This window comes from Cetorhinus maximus, chromosome 2 (genome assembly GCF_964194155.1).
Source record: "Cetorhinus maximus chromosome 2, sCetMax3.hap1.1, whole genome shotgun sequence".
In the NCBI taxonomy this organism is placed as follows: domain Eukaryota; kingdom Metazoa; phylum Chordata; class Chondrichthyes; order Lamniformes; family Cetorhinidae; genus Cetorhinus; species Cetorhinus maximus.
The window spans coordinates 181833545-181861537 of NC_135880.1; the positions used below are offsets into that span (position 1 = coordinate 181833545).

The 27993-nt window shown below is 43.8% G+C and overlaps 1 protein-coding gene across 4 annotated transcripts in view; it reads left to right on the forward strand.

Annotated features, from left to right (window-relative positions):
• The window catches only part of tek (TEK tyrosine kinase, endothelial), a 71451-nt gene that overhangs the window by 34052 nt on the left and 9406 nt on the right, over positions 1 to 27993 (forward strand). For 3 of the 4 annotated variants that reach the window (XM_078530214.1, XM_078530232.1, XM_078530241.1), the window contains 9 exons: positions 2068 to 2215; positions 6270 to 6431; positions 9234 to 9374; positions 14869 to 15156; positions 15607 to 15909; positions 18238 to 18401; positions 19454 to 19667; positions 21291 to 21401; positions 27650 to 27840. In XM_078530214.1, the coding sequence (XP_078386340.1) occupies positions 2068 to 2215; positions 6270 to 6431; positions 9234 to 9374; positions 14869 to 15156; positions 15607 to 15909; positions 18238 to 18401; positions 19454 to 19667; positions 21291 to 21401; positions 27650 to 27840 (1722 nt within the window). The remainder of the gene's footprint in view (positions 1 to 2067; positions 2216 to 6269; positions 6432 to 9233; positions 9375 to 14868; positions 15157 to 15606; positions 15910 to 18237; positions 18402 to 19453; positions 19668 to 21290; positions 21402 to 27649; positions 27841 to 27993) is intronic. The other variant, XM_078530223.1, reaches the window with a different exon arrangement.

Here is a 27993-nt window from a genome sequence, read left to right on the forward strand (position 1 = left end):
ATATTCCTTAAAAGCTACCTCTTTGACCGAGTCTGGCCTAAACCAAGTCCCATGTGGCTCAGTGCCATATTTTGTTTTATAATGCTTCTGTGAATCACCTTGAGACTCTTTATTACATTAAAGGCCCTGTCTAAATTAAAGTTGTTGTTGTAACCATCTCTGACAGTGCAACATTGTCCTCAGGACTGCGTGTCCACCAGTGCAGCACTCCCTTAGTTCTGAACCTCCGACAGTGTGGCACCTCAGTACTAAGCCTCTGACAGTGCAGCACTCCCTCAGTGCTGACCCCCAGGCAGTGCAGTGTTCCCTCAGTATTGAACCTCCGCTGCAGCCTTCCCTCAGTACTGAACTTCCTACAATGCAGCATTCCCTCAGTACTGAACTTCCTACAGTACAGTGTTCCCTCAGTACTGAACTTCCTACAGTGCAGCACTCTCTCAGTACTGACCCTCTGACAGTGCAGCACTCCCTCAGTATTGAACTTCCTACAGTGCGGCACTCCCTCAGTACTGAACTTCCAACAGTGCAGCACTCCCTCAGTACTGACCTTCTGACCGTGCAGCGCTCCCTCAGTACTTCACTGGGAATTCAATTCTGTGCTCAAGCCTTTGGAGTGGGGCAGGAATCCACAAACCTCTGACTCAGAAGCAAGAGCATTCCCCACTGAAGCATGGCTAACAATGTTAGATTAAGGTTTAGAGTCGAATCAGTGCCACTTATGACAGAGGTACTGTAAAGTACGTATAATGGTAAGTATGGATACTTTAATATTTACTGAGAATTTGTTGGCTCCATGCCCATATTGCTGGTGCAAAACAGATGCTAAAGTGACATGCAACACACGCACATTCTATGCCTGAGAGGCTGCTGCAGCTTACAGACGCTGAATCCTGCCTCGGGTGACTCTCTGATCTCTGGCTCCTGCTGCAAGCTTAAAGTATACTGCATGTTTCAGGCCAAAACTGACCAAAACTAATTCTGCCCTTTACTCTTTTGTCAGCACCAGGAGAGAGCAATCGACTTGAATTATTTTTCTGACCTGCATTCCGGAAGCTATAGATTCCTGAAAGAAAGTTGAGCAAAAGGCAAAGTCAAAAACCAAAATTTGAAGTTTTAGCAGAATTCGTTATTTAGAAATACAAACAAACACAATATACAACACTTTGAAAAAGCAAGTGTTAACCAGCTGTGTTTTGAAGTAATCAACATGAAATATGTTCAGAGTGCAAAAGGCGTTCAAATCATCCAGTTGGTTCCTCAACATATTGTCCCAGAAACCCATCTTGTACATGCTCCAGGAATTCATCTTCCACAGTATTAATTAGATTTACCCCACCTATATCTAAATTTAAGTTGTCCATTATTACCGTATTACCCATGTTACATGCAGCTCCAATTTCCTGATTTATACCGTGCCCAACATGAACACTACAGTTTGGTGGCCTATAAACAACTCCCACCAATGTTTGCTGCCCCTTGCTGTTTTTTAGCTCCACCCAAACTGATTTAATGTCTTGATCTTTCATCTAAGATCCTCTCTCACTAATGTACTGATCTTATCCCTTATTAACAGTGCTACCCCATCTTTTTCCCCTCCACCTATTCATATTGAAGAGTCATATTGGACTCAATGTTAACTCTGTTTCTGTCTCGGATGCTGTCGGACTTGCTGAGTTTTTCCAGCACTTTCTGTTTTTATTTCAGATCTCCAGCATCTGCAGTATTTTGCTTTTACCTTTTTAAATCGCTCAGTTTCCACCAACTTTTCAGGCAGCGTGTTCCAGATCACAACAACTCGCTGCATTAAAAAATTCCTTCATCTCCCCCTCTGGTTCTGTTGTTTGATAAACAACTTAACACTGCTCAGCACAGTTTGATCCATTTCCCGTATGCTGATCATTATGAATAATACCCCAGATGTTGATCTTTATAGCAAACCAGTTCAGCCTCTGTTAGGTGTTTTGCTGAAACTTTGGCTATTTGAATACTCCCCTTCTGATGTGCGCTTGGGAAGGATGTTGTATTTACCAGTTGCCACTTACACTGTATATTGTTTCTGCATTTCAGCCCACAAGGACAATAACGCGTCCAGTCAATCAGACCATCACATTCTTCGAAGTGTTGAAAATGTCACCGTCAGATTCAGGAGAGTGGATCTGCCGTGTCAAAACAGCAGTTGGAGTTGCTGTGAGGCCATTTAATGTGTCTGTCAAAGGTAGGTTACTTCTACATAGTATTTACAGCACAGAAACAGGCCATTCGGCCCAACTGGTCTGTGCTGGTTTTTCTGCTGCACAAGAACCTCCTCCCACCTGACTTCTTTTCACCCTATCAGCATTCCTTTCTCCCTCAAGTGTTTATCCAACTTCCTTCAATTCATCTTTCCTGTTTGCCCTAACTACTCCCTGTGGTACCAAGTTCCGCAGTCTCACCACAGTTTCTCCTGAATTCTCTATGGGATTTATTCCTGACTATTTTATCCATGGCCCCCTGGTTCTGTTCTCCCCACAAGACTCCATGTCAATCCTATCAAACTTTTTCATAATTCTAAAGACATCTATCAGGTCACCCCTCGACCTTCTCTTTTTGAGGGAAAAGAGACCCACCCTTTTCAGTCTTTCCTGATGATTAGGCCCCAGGAATTATTGAACGGAGCAACAAAGTTGTGCAAAATTTGCCTGAAGTTTATCTTAAAAGAACATTCTTGGAAACAATTAGACAATCCCTTCACCAGCCATGTTCAAATTCAAATCAATCAAGCAAATACTTTTGTCTTGACTTTGAGACATTGAGCCTTTATATGCCCTGTCTCAATGGCAGGACAGAGCCAGCAGATGTGATGGCACAGTGGTATACAGTCTGGAGGGAGTTGCTCTGGACCCCATGAAGCATCAAGTCAAACATGGGCAAGGAAACCTCCTGCTGATTGCTGCCTCCTCAGCTGATGAATCAGTGCTCCTCCATGTTGAACACCACTTGGAGGAAGCGCTGAGGGTGGGTAGGGCACAAAATGTACTCTGGGTGGGGAACTTCAATGTGGCTCAGTAGCACCACTTACTGACCAAGCTGGCCGAGTCCTAAAGGACATAGCTGCTAGACTGGGTCTGTAGCAGGTGGTGAAGGAACCAACAGGTGGGAAAAACATACTTGACCTCATCCTCACTAACCTGCCTGTCGCAGATGCCGTTGTCCATGACAGTATCAGTAGGAGTGACCACCACACAGTCCTTGCGGAGACAAAGTCCCATCTTCACATTGAGGCTACTCTCCATCGTGTTGTGTGGCACTACCACCACGCTAAATGGGATAATTTCAAACAGGTCTAGCAACTCAAACTGGGCATCCACGAGGCGCTGTGGCCCATCAGCAGCAGCAGCAGAATTGTACTCGAGCACAATGGCTTCATGGCCCGGCATATCCCCTACTCTACTATTACCATCAAGCTAGGGGATCAGTCCTGGTTCAATGAAGAGTGCAGGAGGGCTTGCCAGGAGCAGCACCAGCCATACCTAAAAATGTGGTATCAACTTGGTGAAGATATAACACAGGACTACTTGCATGCCAAACAGCATAAGCAGCAAGTGATAAACAGGGCTATGTGATCCCATAAACCAATGGATCAAATCTGAGCTCTGCAGTCCTGCCACATCCAGCCGTGAATGGTGGTGGACAATTAAACAACTCATTGGAAGAGGAGGCTCCACAAATACCCCCATCCTCAATGATGGTGGAGCCCAGCACAGCAGTGTAAAAGATAAGGCTGCAGCATTCGCAAATATCTTCAGCCAGAAGTGCCATGTGGATGATCCATCTCGGCCTCCTTCAGTGGTCCCCAACATCATAGATGCCAGTCTTCAGCCAATTCAATTCACTCCACATGATATCGAGAAACGATTGAAGGCACTCGATATTGCAAAGGCTATGGACCCTGACACTATGGCAGCAATTGTACTGAAGACTTGTGCTCCAGAACTGGCCATACCCCTAGCCAAGCTGTTCCAGTACAGCTACAACACTGGCATCTACCCGGCAATGGGGAAAATTGCCCAGGTATGTCCTGTACACAAAAAGCAGGACAAATCCAACCCAGCCAATTACCGCCCCATCAGCCTACTCTCAATCATCAGTAAAGTAATGGAAGGGGTGATCAACAGTGCTGTCAAGCAGCACTTGCTTAGCAGTTAACTGTTCACTGACGCCCAGTTTGGGTTCTGCCAGGGTCACTCATTACAGCCTTGGCCCAAACATGGACAAAAGAGCTGAACTCCCGAGATGAGGTGAGAGTGACTACCCTTCACATCAAGGCAGCATTTGACCGAGTGTAGCATCAAGGAGCTCTAGCAAAACTGGAGTCAATGAGGATCAGGGGGAAAACCCTCCACTGGTTGGAGTCAGACCTAGCACAAAGGAAGGTGGTTGTGGTTGTTGGAGGTCAATCATCTCAGCTCCAGGACATCACTCCAGGAGTCCTCAGGGTAGTGTCCTCGGCCCAACCATCTTCAGCTGCTTCATCAATGATCTTCCTTTCATCATAAGGTCAGAAGTAGGGATGTTCGCTGATGATTGCACAATGTTCAGCACCATTTGCAACTCTTCAGATACTGAAGTAGTCCACGTCTAAATGCAGCAAAACCTGGACAATATCCAGGCTTCAGCTGACAAGTAGCAAGTAACATCAGCGCTACACAAGTGTCAGGCAATGACCATCTCCAACAAGAGAGAAACTAACCATCACCCCTTGACATTCAATGACCTTACCATTGATGGATCCCCCATTATCAACATCCTGGGGGTTACCATTGTCCAGAAACTGAACTGGACTGGCCATATAAATACTGTGGCTACAAGAGCAGGTCAGAGGCTGGGAATCCTGCGGCGAGCAATTCACTTCCTGACTCCTCAAAGCTTGTCCATCATCCACAAGGCACAAGTTAGGAGTGTGATGGAACACTCCCCACTTGCTTGGATGAGTGCAGCTCCTACAGCATTCAAGAAGCTCAACACCATCCAGGACAAAACAGTCCACTCGATTAACACCCCTTCCATAAGCATTTACTCCCTCCACCACTGATGCACAGTAGCAGCAATGAGTACCATCTACAAGATGCACTGCAGAAACTCACCAACACTCCTTAGGCAACACCCTCCAAACTGTAACCGCTACCACCTAGAAGAACAAAGGCAGAAGACACATGGGAACACCACCACCTGGAAGTTCCCCTCCAAACCACTCACCATCCTGACTTGGAAACATATCACTATTCCTTTACTGTCGCTGGGTCAAAATCCTGGAACTCCCTCCCTAACAGCATTGTGGGTGTACCTACACCACATGGACTGCAGTGGTTCAAGAAGGCATCTCACCACCACCTTCTCAAGGGCAATTAGGGATGGGCAATAAGTGCTGGCCTAGCCAGTGATGCCCACATACCGTAAATGAATTAAAAAAAAGAACCCCACAAACTCAGACAGCTACCCCATGTAATGCATTACACAGCAGGTAACCACCCATTTTAACTGTTCATTTCTGTTTATTTTTGTTTGCATCTGGTAGTTCCCATATCTAGAGTCTGCATAGATATTGCAAACAGTGTTCCAAGGAACAACATGTTGCATATTTTCATCTATTGTAACTTAACTGCCATCTTATAATGACCTACCTTCAGTTGTTACCTTAATGTGGCCTTACTCCAACAGGAACTGAGGAAAAATAAAATGCTTAAAATCTGTTAGATATTCTCTAAACAACAAAATTTTTCCAAAACAAAACGTCTACTGTTAGATGTGATTCCACGATTGGGCAGTACTTGCTGAGTGTGCCAATAGCTATACTAACAACCCATTTAAGACAATCAGTTGAGCTTGTAAAGTGGCTCATTTACACATGCTAGAAGAGACATACATTTATAGGAAGGGACCCGTGCTCTGCAAAAAAAGGAATATTTTGAAACCCTGGGCCTTTTTCTGAACTACCCAGGAGCTTGAATAAGCTCAGTTTCCCTTTACTTTCTGCATGGCAATGCCTCGGCCAAGCAGAGTCAACTTGCCAACCAATCAAGACCCCTTTTCTCCTGTGGTATAAATTGTTGTGATCATTTGAAATTTGGCATTCTTGCATTTATCCTGATGAGTCTCTCGTTTCAGAACTACTCAAAATGTTTCTAGTGCGTACAGGCATGTTTCCCTATAGTGAGCCTGTAAGATATGTTTCTTCAACAGTTTTCTATCAGTGCTGCCTTAACTTATTGCCAAATGTGCACTTTCAACAGTCCCTCCTTCACCACAGACCCCTCCGACTAAAGCCAACAGTGGCACTCGATATATTATTGTTAAAGCCAATGTTGAGCCACATATTGGAGATGGGCCAATCATCCTAACAAGATTACTGTATAAACCTTCTGGAGGACTGGAGTCATGGTCATCAGTTGAAGGTAAGGATATGATTCTACATGGTGCCTCGTTGTTTAGAGGAATTGAAAGTATTTGTAAAGTGAGCAGCACGTTAGCTCCAATGTATTGCTTCCAACTGCAGTTATCACATGGCAAAGTTGTAATCGTGGTGAGCAGAGGTGACATATCTCCTTAAAGGAAGGGAGGAAAAGTCAATGGATAGTCATCCAGGCTTCTCTCCTGGATCTGTGAGCGGCCTATCACAGGCTGGCATTGGCAGACAATGAGGGGCAGGTTGCATGACAGTCCTCCCAGTGAGGGTGGTTTGTGAAGTGGGGAGAACAAAGCAAATAGAGAGTAACCATGAGAAACATCAAAACCAAAACAATTTTAGATGCGAGAAATGGCCATTAGTGGCCACCAGCCCATAACTTTTGTTACCTTTAGTGATCCATTCCTCATATGGAAAGGATGAATAGTTGGTACATGTCAGTCATACACTAATGAAGAAAATAGAAGTCTCATTGTTTTCATTCACATCTAAAAAATGCTTTCACTTATAACTCAACTCCATATATACACAACTTCTAGATCATAAGCTTGATGCCTTGTTAGCTGTAGATTGATTCTACTGAGAGTAAAATTTGACATCAGGTTCATGGGTGCAGATTTGACCAGGTCAGTTCAGAAGGCTAACACATGGAGTGAGACAGTCAGGGTGGTAACATTGGGAGTGAGAGGGTCAGAGTGGTAACTCTGAGAGTGAGAGGGTCAGGGGGGTAACTTGGAGAGTGAGAGGGTCAGGGTGGAAGAATGAGGGGTGACCTCATTGAAGCTTACAAAATTCTTACAGGGTGTGACAGAGTAGATGTAGATAAGATGTTTCCCCTGGCTGGTGAGTCTGAAACCAGGGGACATAATCTCAGGATAAAGGGTAGGTCATTTAAGACTGATATGGGGAGGAATCCCTTCACTCAGAGGGTTGTGAATCTTTGGAATTCTCTACCCCAGAGGGCTGTGGAAGCTCAGTCACTGAGCATGTTTAAAGCAGAAATCGATAGATTTCTGGAGACTAACGACATCAAGAGATGTGGAGGTAGTGTGGGAAAGTGGCGTTGAGGTAGATGATCAGCCATGATTTAATTGAATGACAGAGCAGGCTCGATGAGCTGAATGGTCTACTCCTGTTCCAATGTTCCTACATGCTTCAGTTTTTATGAGGAGAATATAACATAATACATCCTGACGTGATTTGCATCATCCTGTGTTCATAACCAGCTGAAGAATATTAGAGGTTGTCACTGAATAATACTGACAATCTCTCCATCTGAAGATTAAACAAAGTAAGGGACATTGAGGTCCAGGTCTGTAAATCATTAAAAACTAGCTCACGGGTTCAAAAAGCAGTCAAAAGGATAATGATTTTCACCAGAAGCACAGAGGATTAGAACAAGGAAACACAACTACAATCGGAGGAGATGGTGGTGTGGTGGTGTTCTCACTGAACTAGTAATCCAGAGGCCCAGGCTAATGCGCTGGGGACATGGATTCAAATCCCACCTTGGCAGCTGGTGGAATTTAAAATTCAATTAATAAATCTGGAATTGAAAGTTAGTCTCAGTGACGGTGACAACTATCATCGGAAAAACCCATCTGGTTCACTAACGTGCTTTATTGAAGGAACGCTGTGTCCTACATGTGACTCCAGACCCACAGCAATGTGGCTGACTCTAAAGTGCCCTCTGTAATAGCCCAACATGCCACTCTGTTCAGGGTGATTAGGGTTAGGTGACAAATCCTGGCCTTAGCAACACCCACATCCCATGAAATGATTTAAAAAATATATATAGTGCTGGTTAGTCCTCATGTGCAATATGAGGAAGAATGGGCTGTAATGTAATGCAAGCCATAAATGTCGGGTGCTGTATTTCTAAATTTCACCCAATTTGCCACCTGAAATATTCAGCTTTGGGCCACCCATAATAGGAAGGAGACTGTGGTCTTGGAGCAGGTCCAGTGATGCTTTATGGAAATAGTTCCCAGAACGCAGGGATTTATCGATGAAGAGAGACTGAATAAATGTGTTATACACCTCCGAGGAGAAGGATTGAGCCGATAAATTGATTGAGTTGTTTATAATAAAGAAGTGACGGTGCAGGGTATATAGGGAGTGATTCATGCCGTTAGCAGAACAAGGGGATAAAATTCAGATTAAATCAACTAAAAACTGATACAGAAATAAAGACTTTTGTCAAGAAGATAGCACTACTGCTGAAAGACTAGTGATACTAAATCAATTAAGCCAGTTAAAAAGGGAGATGGATCCTTACTCATGAAGTGACTGACATTAAAATAGGTTGGGAGATTAGGATTAAAAAGGTTGAGCTTTTTAAAAATAATAATTTTGGGGATATGGGCATTGATGGCATAGGCAGCATGTGTTGCTCATCATTGGTTGCCTTTAGGAAGGTGGTATGAGATGTCTGTACGGTGTAGGGTACCCAAAGTGCTATTAGGGAGGGAGTTCCAGGATTTTGATCTAATGACGATGAAGTAATGGTGATATATCGGGATAGTGTGTGACTTGGAGGTGAATTTGGAAGTTGCGAGGTTCCCATGCTGCCCTTGTCCTTCTAGGTGCTGCAGGTTAGGGAAAGATTAGGGAAAGGTTGCCGAAAAAAAGCCAAGACAGAGGAAACGTATAGCTGCTGTTCCTGGGAATCAGAGTGGGTGGATGTTGGGATGGGCTGTGTTTAATTCTGCACTAATTTTGACTTATCAGTGTTGCTGGTTCACTAAGTCTCCATAACAACTCAAATTAACGTGTATATTTTTACCTTCAGTAACAGATTCATCAGAAGTGGTGAAACTGGACAATCTACAACCAATGTGCCAGTACAATGTGTGTGTACAACTAAGCCGACCAGGAGATGGGGGAGAAGGACACCCTGGTCCGGTGGCAAGTTTTTGGACTGACTGCCCAAGTAATGGAGCACATCTGTTTTATTACTGAGTTCCCCTTTGTGCGCTTTGTAACAGTTCTGTTCTTGACCCAAGGGCAATTAAACAAATGGAAAAAGATCTTTGTAATACCAGCTCTTAAACAAGCAATCCTTAAGGTTGCCAACCCTCCAGGATTGCCCTAGAGTCTCCAGGAATTAAAGATTAATCTCCTGGACACTGCTGCGATGAAACTCTCAGGGAGTTAGACATAGACCAAATTGTGTGTTTTAAAATTAGTTTTTAATCCTTTTGTTTATTAATGTAATGATATTGGAGATGGGAATTAAAAAGGCTATTTGACCAGATGGGGAGCTTGGTGACAGGGGAACATATGATGAAACCTCCAACAATGCATCCAACCAGAGTTAGAAATTTTATTTTCTAATTTGAATGTGACAGTTCTGTCATTGAATTTACATTTTCCACATTTCCATGTGTAAACATATAAGTTTTATAAAAAGAAATTGAAACAAGTCACTTGCATTATTGCAACAGACTAACAGTATAAAGATGGAAAAAGTAACAAAAGGTTTAGCTGTAATTTAGGATTGAAAAGGATAATGAGGTAGTATATTGAGATAGATCTTTGACCTATGCCTCTTTTACATCTAGGTTTGTTTGAAACCATCCCAAACTAGTAAAATGGGAGGTTGAAGGTGCTTACATCGATTGCTCACATTGTGTAACACGTCCATTGAATTAGCTCGAATAGATTTGAACTGGGTGGCCCAACAACACAAAGTGAGAAAACCTTCTCCAGCCCCTACACCCCTCCCTATCTCTGTAACCTCCTCCAGCCCCTACACCCCTCCCTATCTCTGTAACCTTCTTCAGCCCCTACAACCCTCCCTATCTCTGTAACCTCCTCCAGCCCCTACACCCCTCCCTATCTCTGTAACCTTCTCCAGCCCCTACAACCCTCCCTATCTCTGTAACCTCCTCCAGCCCCTACACCCCTCCCTATCTCTGTAACCCCCCAACCCCTACAACCCTCCCTACCTCTGTAACCTCCTCCAGCCCCTACAACTCTCCCTATCTCTGTAATATCCTCCAGCCCCTACAACCCCCTATCTCTGTAACTTTCTCCTGCCTCTACAACCCTCCCTATCTCTGTAACCCCTCCAACCCCTACAACCCTCCCTATCTCTGTAACCCCCCCAACCCCTACAACCCTCCCTACCTCTGTAACATCCCCCACTCCTAAAACCCTCTTCATACCTGTAACCTCCTCTCCAGCTCCACAATCCTCCGAGACCTCAGCATGGCTCCAATTCCGACTTCTTGCACATCCTTGATTTTAATCATGGCACCATTGGTGCCATGCCTTCAGTTGCCTGGACCATAAGTTCTGCAATACCCTCCCTAAAAGTCTCTACCTCTCTTTCCTCATTTAAGAGGCTTTTTTGACCAAATTTTGGTCACCTGCCCTAACACAGGTTGAGTAACCTTGATCCGTAAATCCAAAAGCCGAACACATCCAAAAACTGCACTTTTCCTGAACCTCATTGACCTGTAGTGCAAGAAGTCTAGTTGGGAAATTTGGCTGCACTGTTTATCTTGTGAACCCTCTACTACAAGCAGAATCGCAGATGATGCCATTAGTGAGAACTTATTACAGGTACCCTGTAATTATTATTCAGTGACACATCTTATTTTCTAGCCATTTTATTTACTTTAGACTATAGCTAGCCTAGGCTTTGGCCATTGTAAGTAGGCCTAATGCAGTATCCGAAAACCAAAATTATCTGAAAACTGAAACACAATTGGCCCTGAGGGTTTTGGATGACAGATACTCGACCTGTGCCACCTTAAGCGGTTCAGTGTCAAATTTTGTCTGAACACTCCTGTGAAATGCCTTGGGATGTTTTATGAAGTGAAAGGTGCTGTATGAATGCAATCCTGTAGTGGTTGAAACAATACCCTGCATTTGGTTCCCACTGTATCTGTCCTGGGACCATTTCACATAGACATTGAATGTCAAGGACCGCACAAAAAAATCCTCAAAAAGATGTTGTCGCTCCAGATAGCACAGCTTCTGATTTAAATTGAGTGTATGTATCATCCTATAATACCAAGCGCCCTTTTCACCCTCGCAGATACTCCGAGCCCAAGCAATGGGGTGAACAGGAAGCTCCCAGATCATCTCCGTGGCTCTGGAAAGAATAAACATGTTAAGAGTTCTTATCTGATCCTCCCTCGCAACCACATTGAGATAGTCGGGTCCCCCTTCCATCCCCCTATACAGAATGGCTGAGGGCATTTACCTACTTTCCCTTCTGCCACAAGACCCTCTTTGAGGAAATTTTGGAGTTTCGATAGTGAAATTGCTGAACGAATGGAATGCTGGATAGAGAACTAGAAGGTTCATTATCCTGTAATGGTTCATTTTAGAATGAATGAAGTCTACAGGAGGCTGTAATGACCGAGCAATGCTTGTTGGTGTCTCCAGCATGTCTGCCAATGGAAGTAGGGATCATTGCTGCTCCCACATGGGTACTTTGTCCGTGAATAGAGGCTGTTCTATGGGGTTAATCTCCCTTCCTGCAGGAAGAGCTCCACAATGTACAACATCCTCCAAAGAGCAGCTGACATATTGTCTGGCGGCGTGTTCAGACTTTACATTACCTCGAAAGCTGGTCTCAGGCAGCTTCCCGTTACACTGTTTGCTGTAGTCAGCAACACAAAAACCTGGGACAGGAGTTTTATCTGAACTCCTGTCATGTTATCTGGGCTGCACACCGAGCCAGTGGCTCCTTCACAGTAAATGTTGTTTAAATTTATTGCTTGTAGGGCCAGCTTCACTAAACAAACATTTCTGAGTGCTTATGTGTGGAGTATACGTTGACAAATTGCCTTTCGTGCTTTCTCGTTACTGTATTGAAAGGTTAGTTGAGTGCCCCGTGCCAAATATTGTTCGAAAAGCTTTGCTGCATTAATGAACATGAATTAGTGTGATTTATGCCGTTTGAAAATTTTTAATGTACTAGAACATATAATAGATTTAATCAGGGTAGCAGAGGGGGCCTTGCAGTGACCCAGGGTTAGGCAGGGGAATGATACAGGGTTCTCTCTCTTGATCACTAGCCAGTGAGCCCTGGTGCAGATACAAATGCGTAAATGGTCACTGAGGTTAGAAATGAGTTTGCCTGTGATGGACTGCAGTGTGGAAGAACCAGTCATTGTCTAGACTCTCATACAAAGAAAGGCCCCTGGATAGATTCCAGAGGGCTACCAGCACTGCGAAAATGTTATCCTAGCTTGACTTATTACCTCCAAGATAGGAAGGAAGGAAGGAGTGGGAGGGGAGAGGGAAACACTGTGAACACAATGGGATTAAAACTCCACATGACATGATGTACCTGCCCATGACCTTTGACACTGATTGAGCTTAAGTTTTCAGGTTACAGAAGGTCACATCGTTTAAACAGGATAGTTAAGCACTCACAGCACTAAGTTCCATCTTAGGTTTTCGCCTGTGGAGTCTCCAGGAATTATAAATGAACCTCATGGACTCTGGTGTGAACCCAGAGCATTAAAAAAAAATGTTCTTTTTACATTTTCTCTGAACACCTTGTAAATTGTAAATATCGGAGATAGGAATACAAGGTTGTTCAACCGGGTGGGGTGATTGGAGATGGGGGGTCATCGCTGAAACCTCCAGGAATCCAACCCTGCTGCCTGGGGAGACTCAGATTTCGGTCGGAGGGTGACTGATCCGGGGTGGGACAGACCTCCTTTGTGAGGGGGCCAGAAGAAACTTGCAACTTATTTTTGAAAGAAGTCATTTGGGTGGGGGTCCTGGACTGGGACAAGGTGGAGCCCATTCCCACTAATCAGTGGGTTTGTTACACCTGTTTTTACTGGGTACACCTGCCCACCATCCTATCAGGCAAAGAGACATCACAACGTTAGGCTTTGGGAGTCCCTGTCTCTTTGGCCATGCCCCCTTCCCCAGTGTCATTGTCCTGGGGGCAGAGGTTCAATGCCTTACAGGCCCCTGTGGAAACTGCAGGGCAAGGCCTGGAACTTGTGGTAAACTGACCTGATCTTAAATTAAAGCCCTTCCATCGAACTATACCAGCGTTACAGCGGGAGTGCACGGAACGGGTTGTGTGTTTGTGGTTCCAGTAAATTTGAATGCAAGAATGAACAATTATCAATAACAACAACTTGCATTAATATAGCTCCTTTAAAATGCTTAAAAATCCCAAAGTGAATCACAGGAACATTATCAAACAAATTTGAAACTGAGCCACAAGTGTGCGAATGCATTGTTGGACCGGGGGTCAGTGAAGTTCAGCAAGCATAGGATGGTGGGTGAATGCAACTGTGTGTGAGCAGAGGGACAGAGGAATTAGGAGGAGGGGTAGGCCATTCAGGCCCTCAAGCCTGTTCCCCCATTCGATAAGATCATGGCTGATCTGGTTGTGGTCCTACTCCATTTTCCTGTCTGCCTTCCATTACCCTTGACTCCCTTGTCGATCAAAAATCTGTTCAACTCAGCCTTGAATAAGTTCAATGACCCAGCCTGCGCTGCTCTCTGGGGAAGTGAATTCCACAGGCTTAACAATCCTCTGTAAAGAAAAAATTCTCCTCTTCTTAGTCTCAAATTGGAGACTCCTAGGGCAACATGTTCCCCCTATCTGGGGGGAAGTGGGGGGAGTGGGCCTCTGATCGGTGCCCCCGATTGGGGGGGGGGGGGGGGGTATGCTGCCATTTTACATGGGTGGGCCAATTAAGGCCCACCCAGCGTGACGCCCGCCAGGAAGCGCTATGCACTCCCGGTGCAGGCGGCGGGGGTGGGGGTGGGATTCCCTTAGCCGGGAGTGCGCTGTTTCATGCATGTGAAACTAATCTTAATTAGTTTTTTAATGCCCTTAATAGGCCGAACTGAAAATCTAAATGACGCAGGGTGACGTCAGGACTCACGCATCATTTTACACGTTGGTGAGCAGGCCCCGCCCCTGCTCGCCAACCGGAAAAACCTGGCCCTAATTTTTAAACTGTGTCCACTAGTTCTAGACTCCCCCACAAGGAGAAACATCCTCTCACCATCCAAGTGATGCGAGTTAGCTCTATGCTAGTTAAGATGGGGGCAGCAGAATTTTGGATGTTACAAACTGCTGCTTGTAGCAGGTTCATCTAAACAATTTTCATATACGGAGGAGCCTATATATCAAGTTGTCAATATTAAGAGATGAATGCTAAACGTGTTCATGATTGTTTATCTATTTACTATTTTAACTGAGCATTTAACCTGTTCAGACAAGCGTTTATACTGATCTTAAAATAATGTTTATCTCCTGTTTGCCACAGAATGCAAATAACTTTTAAGCCCATCCCAATAAAAGGTCCATTATTTTTAGTTTTAATCATTCACATTTTATTTTTTGCTAATGAGCAGTAAAGTTGTTAATAAACACAAGCTGTCAATAGTTAAAGTCTCTGTTCTTTGTTGTTATGTCTGTGTTACAGCTCTTCCTGCTCCACTGGGTTTTAAAGTTCTGCCCAAAAGCCAAACGTCACTTCGGTTAACGTGGCAGCCAGTCCCCGGCAGCATGGAGGAAATCACCTACCACATAGAGTGTCAAGCAGCCAATGACAGTAAAGGGAAGCCCACCACCCTGGAGGTTCCCGGCAACCAGTCCAGCCTAGAAATCGAGGGCCTGCAGCCTAAGCAGCAGTACCAGTGTCGAGTGCGGGCACAAACTAATTCGGTGGGAGAATGGTGTGACATGGTAACGTCGTGGACATACAGCAACAGTAAGTTATTCCTTCCCAATGGCTGCTTCTGGAATTTGTGTTCATCGATATCATCCAGAAAAGAGGAGGCTTGAGGAGTCACCTGATCGCAGTCGTTAAAATTATGGAAGAGTTTCAATAGGATAGAGGTAGAGAAAATGTTTCCACTTGTGGAGAATCCAACACTATGGAGCATCAATATAAGATAGTCACTATTAAATCCAGTGGGGAATTCGGGTGAAACATCCAGAGAGTGGTGAGAACGTGGAACTCGCTACCACAGGGAGTGGTTGAGGTAAATAGTATAGATACGTTTAAGGGGAAGCCAGATAAGCAAGTTAGAGAAAAAGGAATAGAAGGATATTGACCTCCACTTTACCAGAGTCCTGTTGTCAATGTGGGCTGCTCAGTAAGTTGGTTCAAGAGCAGAGCTCAATGGAGTTAACACCAAGATCCTATTGATTTTGACAGAACAGCCTCCTGCTCCTGCCAACGTCAAGATTTTTAATATCTCCGACTCCTCGGCTTTTATCTCCTGGTTAATCGAAGATGGCAACTCGATATCATCTATTGTCATACGTTACAAAATCTATGGGGCAGAGGATTACACTCAGGAGACAGAAATCAATGTGAGAGAGAACCTTGTTTCACAATTCCAGCTGCGGGGGCTGGAGGCAAACTCACCGTACCTGGTGGAAATCTATGCAAAGAATAACATTGGAGAGAGTCACCCTAACCCAACCATGGAATTACATACGCTGCCGGAATCTGCAGGTACACCTTTAGTGGTAAATGTGTAACTTGTGAGCATGTATTTGTGAATATACATACATGTCATAGATAAAACTATAAGAAATTGCAAAGCCTGTTTAATACACCACATATAAGATCCTGAGGGGCCTTGACAGGGTGGATGTGGAGAGGATGTTTCCTCTTGTGGGAGAATCTAGAACTAGGGGTTACTGTTTAAAAATAAGGGGCCGCTCATTTAACACGGAGATGAGGCAAAAATGTTTCTCTGAGGGTCGTGAGGCTTTGAAACTCTCTTCCTGAAAAGGTGGTGGAAGCAGAGTCTTTGAATATTTTTAAGGCAGAGATGGATAGATTCTTGGTAAGCAAGGGGGTGAAAGGTATTCGAGGGTCGGCGGGATGCAGATTTGAGGTTACTATCAGATCAGCCATGATCTTATTGAATGGCAGAGCAGGCTCAAGGGGCCGAATGGCCTACTCCTGCTCCTTGATCATATGTACTACATAAAATACTTCTGTCTGTTACTTTAGTGGAGAATTAAGCTGTTTAACTTAACTGGGCTGACAGCTTAACTAATACGTCTTGATGTGTCAGCCGTGACTCAGTGAGTAGTACTCTTGCCTCTGAGCCAGAAGGTTATGTTTTCAAGTCCCACTCCAGGAGCTGAGCGCAGAAATCAAGGTTGACATTCCAGTGCAGTACTGAGGGAGTGCTGCACTGTCAGAGGCGTGCCTCTCAGCTGTGATGTTAAACCAAAGGTCTGCCCTCTAAGGTGGATGTAAAAGATCCCACAGCACTATTTCAAAGAACAGTAGGGGAGTCCCTCCCCCAGTGTCTTGGTCAATATTTATGCCTCAACCAACATCACAAACACGGATGATCTGGTCATCATCACATTGCTGTTTGCAGGATCTTCCTGTGTGCAAATTGGCTGCTGCCTTTCCTACATTACAATGGTGACCACACTTCAAAAACAAATCTTCATTGGCTGTAAAGCATTTTGGGATATCTGGTGGTTGTGAAAAGAACTCGAGAAATGCAGGCCTTCTTAAAATAGCTGACAGAGGAATGTTAAGCGTCTGTTCATATCTCCAATGGTACCTGTAACTTCATTTACATACAATATTAACTGATTATTTTCTGCTTTTATTAATTGATTTTGATTGCTGCCCCCTGTTGAAAAAAATAAAAGGTACTTGTATGATGAGGTTACAAATTGCCATAACCATGCTGACTGACTGACTGAGGGGATATTTACCGTTATCAGTGTGAACAAGAGGTTCCAACTGAAATAATACTACATAAGACAAAATGACTCCTGTTTCCAAAGCAACTCTTGGTCAAAACAGTTTCACGTGCTGACAAGATAATTGTTTTCCATCCATCGGTGGATTGACAGCAGATATAAGAGCTTCTGTCAGTGCACTCCATATCATTCTGATGTGGTTTAATAATTATTACTTGATGTTTATAGGGTTGTCGAATGCTCCTGATGTTAGTAGGAAGCTGGGAAATTGTGGGCAGGTAGTGTTTTGAGAATCCACTTTTAGTTCCAATGTCATTCTTATATCCACAGTTTATTCTTTGGAATTCACAATAGGTTTAAAATCCTCAATAATTGATTAGTTTGATGTCTTGCTCCATTAGGTTGAAAAAATAATCACCTTGTTAAATCAGCGCAGGAATTTACAAACTGATATTAATATTCCCAAAACATACCTTAGTATCTAGATTGCTATTTACACACAGTATAAAGTAGTAGTATCAGCAGTTGGAACCTCTTGTACAGTTTACAGGGATGTCATACCCATTTATTCATTATACCAGATGTCTATCCCTTAGAGAAGGTGCAGAGAATTATTAGACTGATATCGGGGATGAACAAGTAAGTGGAGAGACTGGAAAAGCTTGGAGTATTCTCCACAGAGCAGAGAAGGTTGAGAGGAGATTTAATCAAGGCGTTCAAAATCATGAAGGGTTTGATTGAGTAAATGCAGAGAAACTGTTCCCAGTGGCAAGAGGGCCAGTAACCAGAGGACACAGATTGAAGATAATTGGCAAAAGAACCAGAGGGGAGGTGAGGAGAATTTGTTTTACTCCATGAGTTGTGACCTGGAATGCGAAGCCTGAAAAGGCAGTGGAGGCAGATTCAATAATAACTTTCAAAAAGGGATTGGATAAGTAATTAAAAAGCTGTGTAGAAAGAGTAGGACTGATTGGATGGCTCTTTTTAAGAGCCAGCACTGACAAAATGGGCTGAATGATCTTCTGTGCTTTAAGAGTCTATAATTGTCTTCATGAAGTGTAAAGTCCCTGGGACCTTTCTGAGCATTGATGCTGTCTTTTTCCAGCTGAGTACTACAGACGTCAGCAAGAGGGGAGGCTGCTGCTCTACGCCATCCTGGGATCGGCAGGAATGACTTGTCTGACAATCCTATTAGCCTTTTGCATTGTGCTTCACTTCAAGAGGAACAACTTCCAACGGAGAATGGTACAAGCTTTCCAAAACAGCTCGGTAGGATCACATGACTGAACATTGCTGGGTTGACATCATTGTTGCTCCTACAGTGAGATATGGTCACGATTTCCCCAATAGTTAAATGCTGCAGTTTGTACAGATTTCTATAATAACATTAGTGTAAATATATTAATTTATGTTCACTAGTTGAGTCCAGCCACTCCCACACAAGCAAAATCTTTTTTGTCATTCAATCATCCACTATAGAAACATGAGAAGGCCATTTAGCCCCTCGAGCCTGTTCTGCTATTCAGTTAGATCATGGCTGAGCTGTATCTTAACCCCATCTACCCGCCTTGGTCCCATAACCCTTAATCCTCTTCCCAACAAAAATCTATTCCTCTCAATGTTGAAATTTTCAATTGACTCCCAGTCTCAACAGCTTTTTGGGGGAGAGAGTTCCAGATTTCCACTCCCCTTTAATGTGAAGAAGTGTTTCCTGAAAGCACCCCACCATTTTGTGCAAAATCAGGTGGCATCAGATGGCAGAGGAAGATGGAGATTTCTCTTCTGCTGCCACACCTGGATTGCTGTTGACCACTCTCCTCTCCTTCCCCAAAAGGGTCCCTCTGCAACCCTCTGCTCTCCACACCGCTATCCAGGGCCTCCTTGCCCGAGGTGGTTACAGATCCCGAGACACGGTGATAAAGGTTCTCATTTGTATTAATTAAGGGTGAGGCTTTTGTAGCATCCTTCAAGCTAAGCCTGGTGCCCAGCTATTGAAGGGCTTAGTTTTAGTAGAGCCCATCGGCGAGGATCTTGCTATTCCTGCATCACTCGTTCTGGTGCTGCACTGTATCCCCACTGTGCGGCCTTGCCTTGTTGTACTCCGTCTTGGTAATGGGGACTCACCAGCGAAGGCGAGATAAACCCCAATACAGGCAAATGGGCTACGGTAGAGGTAAGTTTGAGTGGCAGCTGGAAGTTCTGCCCTACTGGATCTCAGCCTCAAAAAGGAAATTCCCATGGTGACTCTGAATAACTTTAATGGTTTTAAGCATTTTTTTCTCACAGAGTAACTCTTTACCTGCTTTTTCTTTGCTTTGAAGAGGGAGGAGCCTATTATTCAGTTTAATTCAGGGACCCTCACTTTGACCAGGAAACCAAAGCCTCAGCTGAGAATGCCGATTGTTTATCCTGTCCTCCATTGGGATGATATCAAATTTGAAGACATTATTGGTGAAGGAAATTTTGGACAGGTCTTGAAGGCTCGAATTAAGAAGGATGGACACAAGATGAATGCTGCCATTAAAAGAATGAAAGGTAAGGCACCTTCATTATATAGGAACATTGAAACAGGAGGCCATTCAGCCCCTTGAGCCTGAGAAGGGGAAAAACTTGGATGTACCAGCCTAACCTTTTTGGTGTGTTTGTGGGTAACCAGTGGGTAAAGTACTACATCTTCACGCTCTTAGATATATTACAATGCTGAGTTTTTTGTTGAGGTACTGTTATAGAGCAGCTTTTTCAGGAACAGAAAAATTCAAACGGCAACTTTCAGATCTCCGCATTTAATTGCACATTTGCAGACCCCTGATGTTGTTATCTGATTTATTCCATTATAACTACAAGTGCTGGCATCCTCAATGTTATTCTCGATACAAAATCCAGGCCAATTTCTTTGCTCAAGTTCCTCGTGCTCTCACTTTATTAATGGTTAGTATAATTAATTTAATTTTCTTCTAGTTTTCTCTCTCCGGCCTGACTTGATTTTAAGACAAATTCTGACTTTATCGCCAAAGAATAAATTAGATGATCAACCGTCTATCTGACTTGTTTGTCTCTATCTCAATGCATACTCTCAACCGGGTTGCCAACTCTGATTTAATGTATTCCTGGATGTTTCATCACATGACCTCTTCCTTCTGACTGCCCCTCATCCACACTTCCCCCTATTGGTCACCCGACATGTCCAGCCTCACAGAACACCGCCTCCCCACAAACAAATGAAAAGAGAGCAGAATTTTTATTATCTAATTGGCCTATTCTTGACTGTCAGTCAAACTGGCTTTTCTTTCCTGAGTCTAACATTTTTGTAACTAAAAGTGTTGAAAGAATTTTCTTTTAATATCCCTGTGATTTTTTTTCCCCTGGGTTTTTGCTCCCAGCTGTGCCTGAGAGATTAATCTTAAATTGCTAGAAATGCCCAGATCATCCAGGAGGGATGGTAATCCTGCTGTCAACTCACATCTCTCTGAAAGAAATCAGTCTCTGTCAATTTAATCCACTCTCGGAGCTGACACTTACTGCATTCCCAGGCTTAAGGAGTGGTGTAGCTATCCTTGAAGCACCATTCATTTTTTCAAAGTAGGGACTAGTTCAAATTTTATGCAAACTGATGTGAATTTTGTCTCCAAAATGTATCCAAAAATTTGGATAAAGGCTAAAAAAGTGCATCTATCATTCATCTTTGCATTCAAATGCCTACACGGCCTCACCACCCACCCACGCCAGCCCCTATTTCTGTGACTTTTGCCCTCTGAGAATGCTCTGCTGCTCCAATTCTGGCCTTGTGCACATCTCCAATTTCCTTCGCATCGCCATTGGCGACCATGGGTCATTAACTCTGGAATTCCCTCCTTAAACCTATCCACCTGTCTACCTCTCCCCCTTTAAGATGCTCCTTAAAACCTAGCTGTTTGATCAGACTTTTGGCCACCTGCCCTAATAATCACTTTATGTGGCTTGGTGTCAATCTTGTTTGATGTTTGCCCCTGTGAAGCATCTGAGGTTGTTGTTGATTGGCGGAAAAAGCAGTAAGAGAATGGTACCAAAAATTTAGCCATTTGCTAATTCTTAGCACTTGCAATTGAAAGTTAAAATTTGCTGGCATTATTGGAACTAATTTTACTGTCGCCCTAACTATGATTGTTACACCTCCTGTAGAATATGCCTCCAAAGATGATCACCGGGACTTTGCTGGTGAACTGGAAGTTCTGTGCAGACTTGGACATCACCCAAATATAATTAACCTGCTGGGAGCCTGTGAACACAGAGGTATGGATCCCTCATCATTTTCTCTCTCTGTGTGATATAGGTGGTTAATGGGATAGAAATACACCCAAGTCTAGAAGGCACTACTGCTTCAATCTGCATATCACTGTTTTTATATCATTTCTTGGAGGAACATTAATGTGAAACAGTACAGGTACTGATTTAGATCTGCCTGCTATAAGTGCCTTATACACAATTCCATCAATTAGGTAATATAATCAGTGCTCTCAACACTACAAGTGTCTCTTGTGTTCTGCTCATCTCTTGATCCATATATGGTTAGGGAATAGATATTCATACTTATAAATATATAAGTTATTGCACTAGATAATAGGTTTCAAAGGCAGTTATTGGTTTTCATAGGAATTAAGCATACACTAATAACTATTATTAGCAATATCAAACCTATACTGTGATAGCTATTATTAATAACACATATACAATAATAGCTATTATTGACAATAACTATACCCAGGGTCACATGTGTGGTGCAAGGTACCCAGAAATTCCTCATGTTCCAGGTTTCAAGTTCAAGAGGTGCTGTTGGACAAGCCTTGTTGAATTCCAACACCCTTTCTTTTTACATTTTTCTTTCACTCTGATTAAGTGAGAATCCACATGTTTCTAAGCCTTACCTCATCCAATTAGCTGGACTTCTGTTTTAACAAGGAAAACTCCCCATAGCTCGACTCACTCCCTAATTTTCCAGATCCATGACAGGAACCTCTTCAGCAGAGAAAGTTTATTGCCTTGCTGTATCTCTTGACCAGAAATGCCTGCTGCTATTTGTTCTGTGTCTCTGCGATAGCTCGTTATCAGCTAAAGCTACTCTGACTAGAAATCTGTTTCATTCAAATTGTCATTCTCACAGAAACTTACTTAACAGCCTAAAATTAAAAGTTTAGAATTAACTGTTTGTACTAAAAACCTGTTTCTGTGGTTTTCCATCAATCTTGAGAACCATATAAGAACTTTGTTTTACTGTTTCAGAATGAATACACGCTTATTAATAGCTTTGTGTACAGAATTCTAGAGAGTTTTATTTTTTATTAAGGATCTGTCAAGTATAAAAATCTTTAAAAACTTTATCATGACCAGTCCCCCCACAAAAGCAGCAATGGGACATTCCTGTTCCTTTCTTGCTGGCCCATAGGTTGTAATAAAGAACTATTCTACAAAGAATCTGTGACATTACAGAGCTCTGCAGAGAAACCTTATAAATAAATGTAAAACCAGGCCTGGAAAGAAATATTGCAGACTAGCAAGGGAGTACTTGGACAAGTATCTTGTAGATTTGTTAACCATTTGTAGGCATTGCTTCTCCATTCGAGAAGTGTTGGTTTCAGGATATCTGCATGGTGTTCGGAACTAGAAATAGTTTTAAGTAAGTTATATGGATATTTGTGTGTGTTAGAAATAAGCCATAGCTTTAAGCTTTAGTTTTTAGTTTAAGTTTAATTTATATTTTGCATGTGTGTGTTAAGAAAGGGAAAACCTGGGTTTTGGTCACTTTAGAATGTTGCCTGCAAGCCTGTGGGTTTCTATATATACCAGCATTTTAATGAGGTTTTACAATCTTTGAAGTGGTTTAGGAAAGCTAAAACAAAATAGGAAAAACTGTGCTGTTGCCTTGCAACAGGGGGCCCACAAAGACAGGGAAAAACAGAAGAGCAGTTTGAGTTCAGTTGGTAGGGGCATTCCGCAGAAGCTGCCAGAGCAGGCAGGGAGGGAGCTGTAGGGAGCAGGTCCCAAAGAAAGAAGAAAGTCCCAAAAAACGGGGAGTTAGGCAGAAGATGGTCCCAAGAAGACAATGAAGTTAAGGGAAAAGAACAGGAACCTGAACCAGTCCTGTTCAGCGGAGTTCAAAGTAAGGAGCAGAGGCAAAGGCTTTGAATTAAAGAGAGAAAGCTGCAGAGAGCAGAATCAAGGCAATGTGGGCTTGCGAGAAGCCAGAAGATCTGAGGAGTTGGCCAGAGATGGGTGACTTCTTACAGTGGGCCTGTGAAGCACTGGTGTCCTGCTTGGCACACCTGAGAGTGTGTGTGGAGGGTGAAGCCTGAATGCATGTAGAGATCCAGGGGAGGAGGACATCAGAAGAAGAGTTCAAAACCCTAGAGGTGGAACTTTGTTGAAGACATTCATGTGAAAGCGTAGTTTGGGAGAAAATTTCAAGGCGATTTCTTCAAGAGTGGAGATTGGAAACCTTCGGGTGAAAGACGGAGCTAAGTGAGACTGATTGGCTCTCGGTATGACAAACGTCTGGAGGGAGTTGATGAGAGATCCATAGCATCTGCATTGGGGCATCTGACACTTGGTTTCAGAGTGTGGTGTGTCTGACCACAGGTCATCTATTGGTTTACATGGTCTGTGTGTTTACTATGAACACTAGAGTATAAGAGATTTTGCAACTTGTCTTATCCTTACGAACCTCTATGTGCCTGTAAAGGCATAGTTGTGGGTGAAGGAGTAGTGTTTTTAAATTCATTCATGGGATGTGGGCTTCGCTGGCTGGATCAGCATTTATTGCCCATCCCTGGTTGCCCTTGAGAAGGTGGTGGTGAGCTGTTCTTGAACCGCTGCAATTCATGTGGTGTAGGTACACCCACAGTGCTGTTAGGGAGAGAGTTCCAGGATTTTGACCCAGCGACAGTGAAGGAATGGTGATATATTTCTACGTCAGGATGGTGAGTGACTTGGAGGGGAACTGCCAGGTGGTGGTGTTCCCATCTATCTGCTGCCCTTGTCCTCCTAGATGATAGCGGTCATGGGTTTGGAGTGTGCTGTCTAAGGAGCCTTGGTGAATTTTTGCAGTGCATCTTGTAGATGGTAGACACTGCTGCTACTGTGTGTTGGTAGTGGAGAGAGTGAATGTTTGTGGATGTGGTGCCAATCAAGCGGGGCTGCTTTGTCCTGGATGGTGTCAAGCTTCTTGAGAGTTGTGGGAGCTGTACTCATCCAGGCAAGTGGAGAGTATTCCATCACACTCCTGACTTGTGCCTTGTAGATGGTGGACAGGCTTTGGGGAGTCAGGAAGTGAGTTACTCATCACAGGATTTCTAGCCTCTGACCTGCTCTTGTAGCCACAGTATTGATATGGCTATTCCAGTTCAGTTTCTGGTCAATGGTAACCTCCAGGATGTTGATAGAGGATTCATTGATGGTAAGGTCATTGAATGTCAAGGGGCAATGATTAGATTCTCTCTTGTTGGAGATGGTCATTGGCTGGCACTTGTGTGGCACAAATGTTACTTGCCAGTTGTCAGCCCAAGCTTGGATATTGTCCAGACCTTGCTGCATTTGGACATGGACTGCTTCAGTATCTGAGGAGTCGTGAATGGTGCTGAACATTGTGCAATCATCAGCGAACATCCCCACTTCTGACCTTATGATGGAAGAAAGGTCATTGATGATGCGGCTGAAGATGGTTGGGCCTAGGACACTACCCTGAGGAACTCCTGCAATGATGTCCTGGAGCTGAGATGACTGACCTCCAACAACCACAACCATCTTCCTTTGTGCTAGGTATGACTCCAACCAGTGGAAAGTTTTCCCCCTGATTCCCATTGACTCCAGTTTTGCTACACTCTGTCAAATGCTGCCTTGATGTCAAGGGCAGTCACTCTCACCTCACCTCTGGAGTTCAGCTCTTTTGTCCATGTTTGAACCAAGGCTGTAATGAGGTCAGGAGCTGAGTGGCCCTGGCGGAATCCAAATTGGGAGTCAGTGAGCAGGTTATTGCTAAGCAAGTGCCGCTTGATAGCACTGTTGAAGACCACTTCCATTACTTTACTGATGATCAAGAGTAGACTGATGGGGCGGTAATTGACAGGGCTGGATTTGCCCTGCAATTTGCGTACAGGACATACCTGGGCAATTTTCCATGTAGCCGGGTAGGTGCTAGTGTTGTAGCTCTACTGGAACAGCTTTGCTAGGGGCGTGGCAAGTTCTGGAGCACAAGTCTTCAGTAATATTGCCGGAATATTGTCAGGGCCCATGGCCTTTGCCCTAGCCAGTGCCTTCAGCCATTTCTTGATATCATGTGGAGTGGATTGAATTGGCTGAAGACTGGCATCTGTGATGCTGGGGGTCTCGGGAGGATGGCGAGATGGATCATCCACTCGGCACTTCTGGCTGAAGATTGTAACAAATGCTTCAGCCTTATCTTTTGCTCTGATGTGCTGGACTCCCCCATCATGGAGGATGGGGATATTCGTGGAGCCTCCTCCTCCAGTGAGTTGTTTAACTGTCCACCACCATTCATGGATGGATGTGGCAGGACTGCAGGGCTTAGATCTGATCCATTGGTTGTGGGATCGCTTCATATTTTCTTGTTTAATAAGTGTTTTATTCATTTGTTAAAAGTTCATCAGCTGACTTCTGTGACTCTGTTCAGCAGCTGCTCTCCACGTTTCTAAACAAAAAATAAAAGTTAGGATCTATCAAGCCAGGTTCCACCCTGGGATCTGACCTGTCCAGTAGTAACATCAGCTGGGATCATAACAATAGGAACATAAACTCCAGGATCTAAAACACAACAGAAGGTTAATGCAAAATTTAATAGAGGTGTTCAAAATCATGAAGGGTTTTGATAGAGCAAATAAGGAGAAACTGGTTCCTGTGGCAGGAACATCGGTAACCGGAGGACACAGATTTGGAGGTGATTAGGAAAAGGACCAGAGAGAGATGAGAACTTTTTTTAAAGCAGTGCGTTGTGATCCAGAATGTACTGCCTGAAAGGGAGACGGAAGAAGATTCAACAGTAATTGTCAAAAGGGAATTGGATAAATATTTGAAAAGGAAAAATCTGTAGGTCTATGTGGAAAGAGCAGTGAGTGGGACTAATTAGACTGACCTTTCAGAGAGCCAGTACAGGCACGATGGGCCAAATGGCCTCCTGTGCTGCAAAATCTTCTGAATTTCGAAACACCCACAATAGGGATGATCTGTGAGTCACAGTTTTTAATCTGAAGAATTCATGCAGCACGACAGCAGTTGATAAAGCATGCAGCATCCTACGCTTTAGTAATAGGGGCATAGAGTACAAAAGCAAGGAAGTTATGTTAAACCTGTATAAAACATTAGTTCGGCCTCAGCTGGAGTATTGCATCCAGTTCTGGGTACTGCACTTTAGGAAGGATGTGAGGGCATTATAGAGAGTGCAGAAAAGATTCACAAGAATGGTCCCAGCAAGAATGATGAGTTACGTAGATAGATTGGAGAAGTTGGGGCTGTTTTCCTTGGAGGAGAGAAGGTTGAGAGGAGATTTGAATGAGGTGTTCAAAATCATGAGGGGTCTGGACAGAGTAGAGAGGGAGAAACTGTTCTCACTCGTGGAAGGATCGAGAACAAGAGCACAGGTTTAAGGTAATTGGCAAAAGAAGCAATGGTGACATGGGGAAATACTTTTCCATGCAGCGAGTAGTTAAGATCTGGAATGCACTGCCTGAGAGTGTAGCGGAGGCAGGGTCAACCTAGGCACCTAGGGAATTGGATTGTTACCTGAAAAGAAAGAATGTTCAGGGATACGGGGAGAGGGAGAAGGTAGAGGAATGGCAGTAAGTAAATTGCTCATTCGGAGAGCTCACACGGACAAGATGGGCCAAATGACCTCTTTCTGTGATGACTCTCAGACTGAAGCATCTATTTTATTCTTCAATTCAAAACACAGAAATTGAACACACTGGTTCATATCTCACATTCTCTCTGATTATTGGAAAATTTTCTGAGTGGAAATTAGTGAGGAGAATTGTGACCATTAATCTACATTGGTTCCTGGTTAAATAATGCTTTCAAGTCCCTTAATACCTTGCACTCCTATCTCTGTAATCTCCACCAGCCCCACAACCCTTTGAGGTATCTGCACTTCTCTAACTTTGGCCTCTTGAGCATACCAATTTTAATCACTCCTTCATTGGTGGCTGTGCCTCCAGCTGCCTAAACCCTAAGCTCTGGAATTCCCTCCCTAAACATCTCCACCTCGCTCTCCTCTTTTAACACACTCCTTTAAACCTACCTCTCTGACCAAGCTTTTGGTCACCTGTCCTCATATCATCTTTGTGTCTCGGAATCAAATTCTGTTTTACAACACTCCCGAGAGGCGCATTAGCATAGTAAAATGTCTCAAAGGCATTACATAAATGTAAGTTGTTGTTGTAAGTGTATTTTATCCCTTTCCTAGGCAGTCGTGCTACTGGGTTCCATCTTGTTCATCCACAGAACCTCTACTCTGAATGTGCTTTCTGCTTTTGCAGGATATTTGTATGTGGCGATTGAATTTGCACCACATGGAAATTTGTTGGACTTTCTGCGCAACAGCAGAGTGCTCGACACTGATCCTGCCTATGCTATTGCCCATGGCACTGCCTCCACCCTCTCCTCCCAGCAGCTGCTGCAGTTCGCGGCTGATGTGACAAAGGGCATGGATTACCTCAGCCAAAAACAGGTTTGCTTTTTTTTTTGTGTCATCTCTGTCATCATCATCTACCGTCCCTTTGCATGCAGCTCGGATTTTTGTCTGCTTTTTGAGTTGATTTGCCTCACCGTTTTGTTCACTTTATTTTCTGTCGTGGTTCAGCGTGGGGCAGGGGAGGGAAGC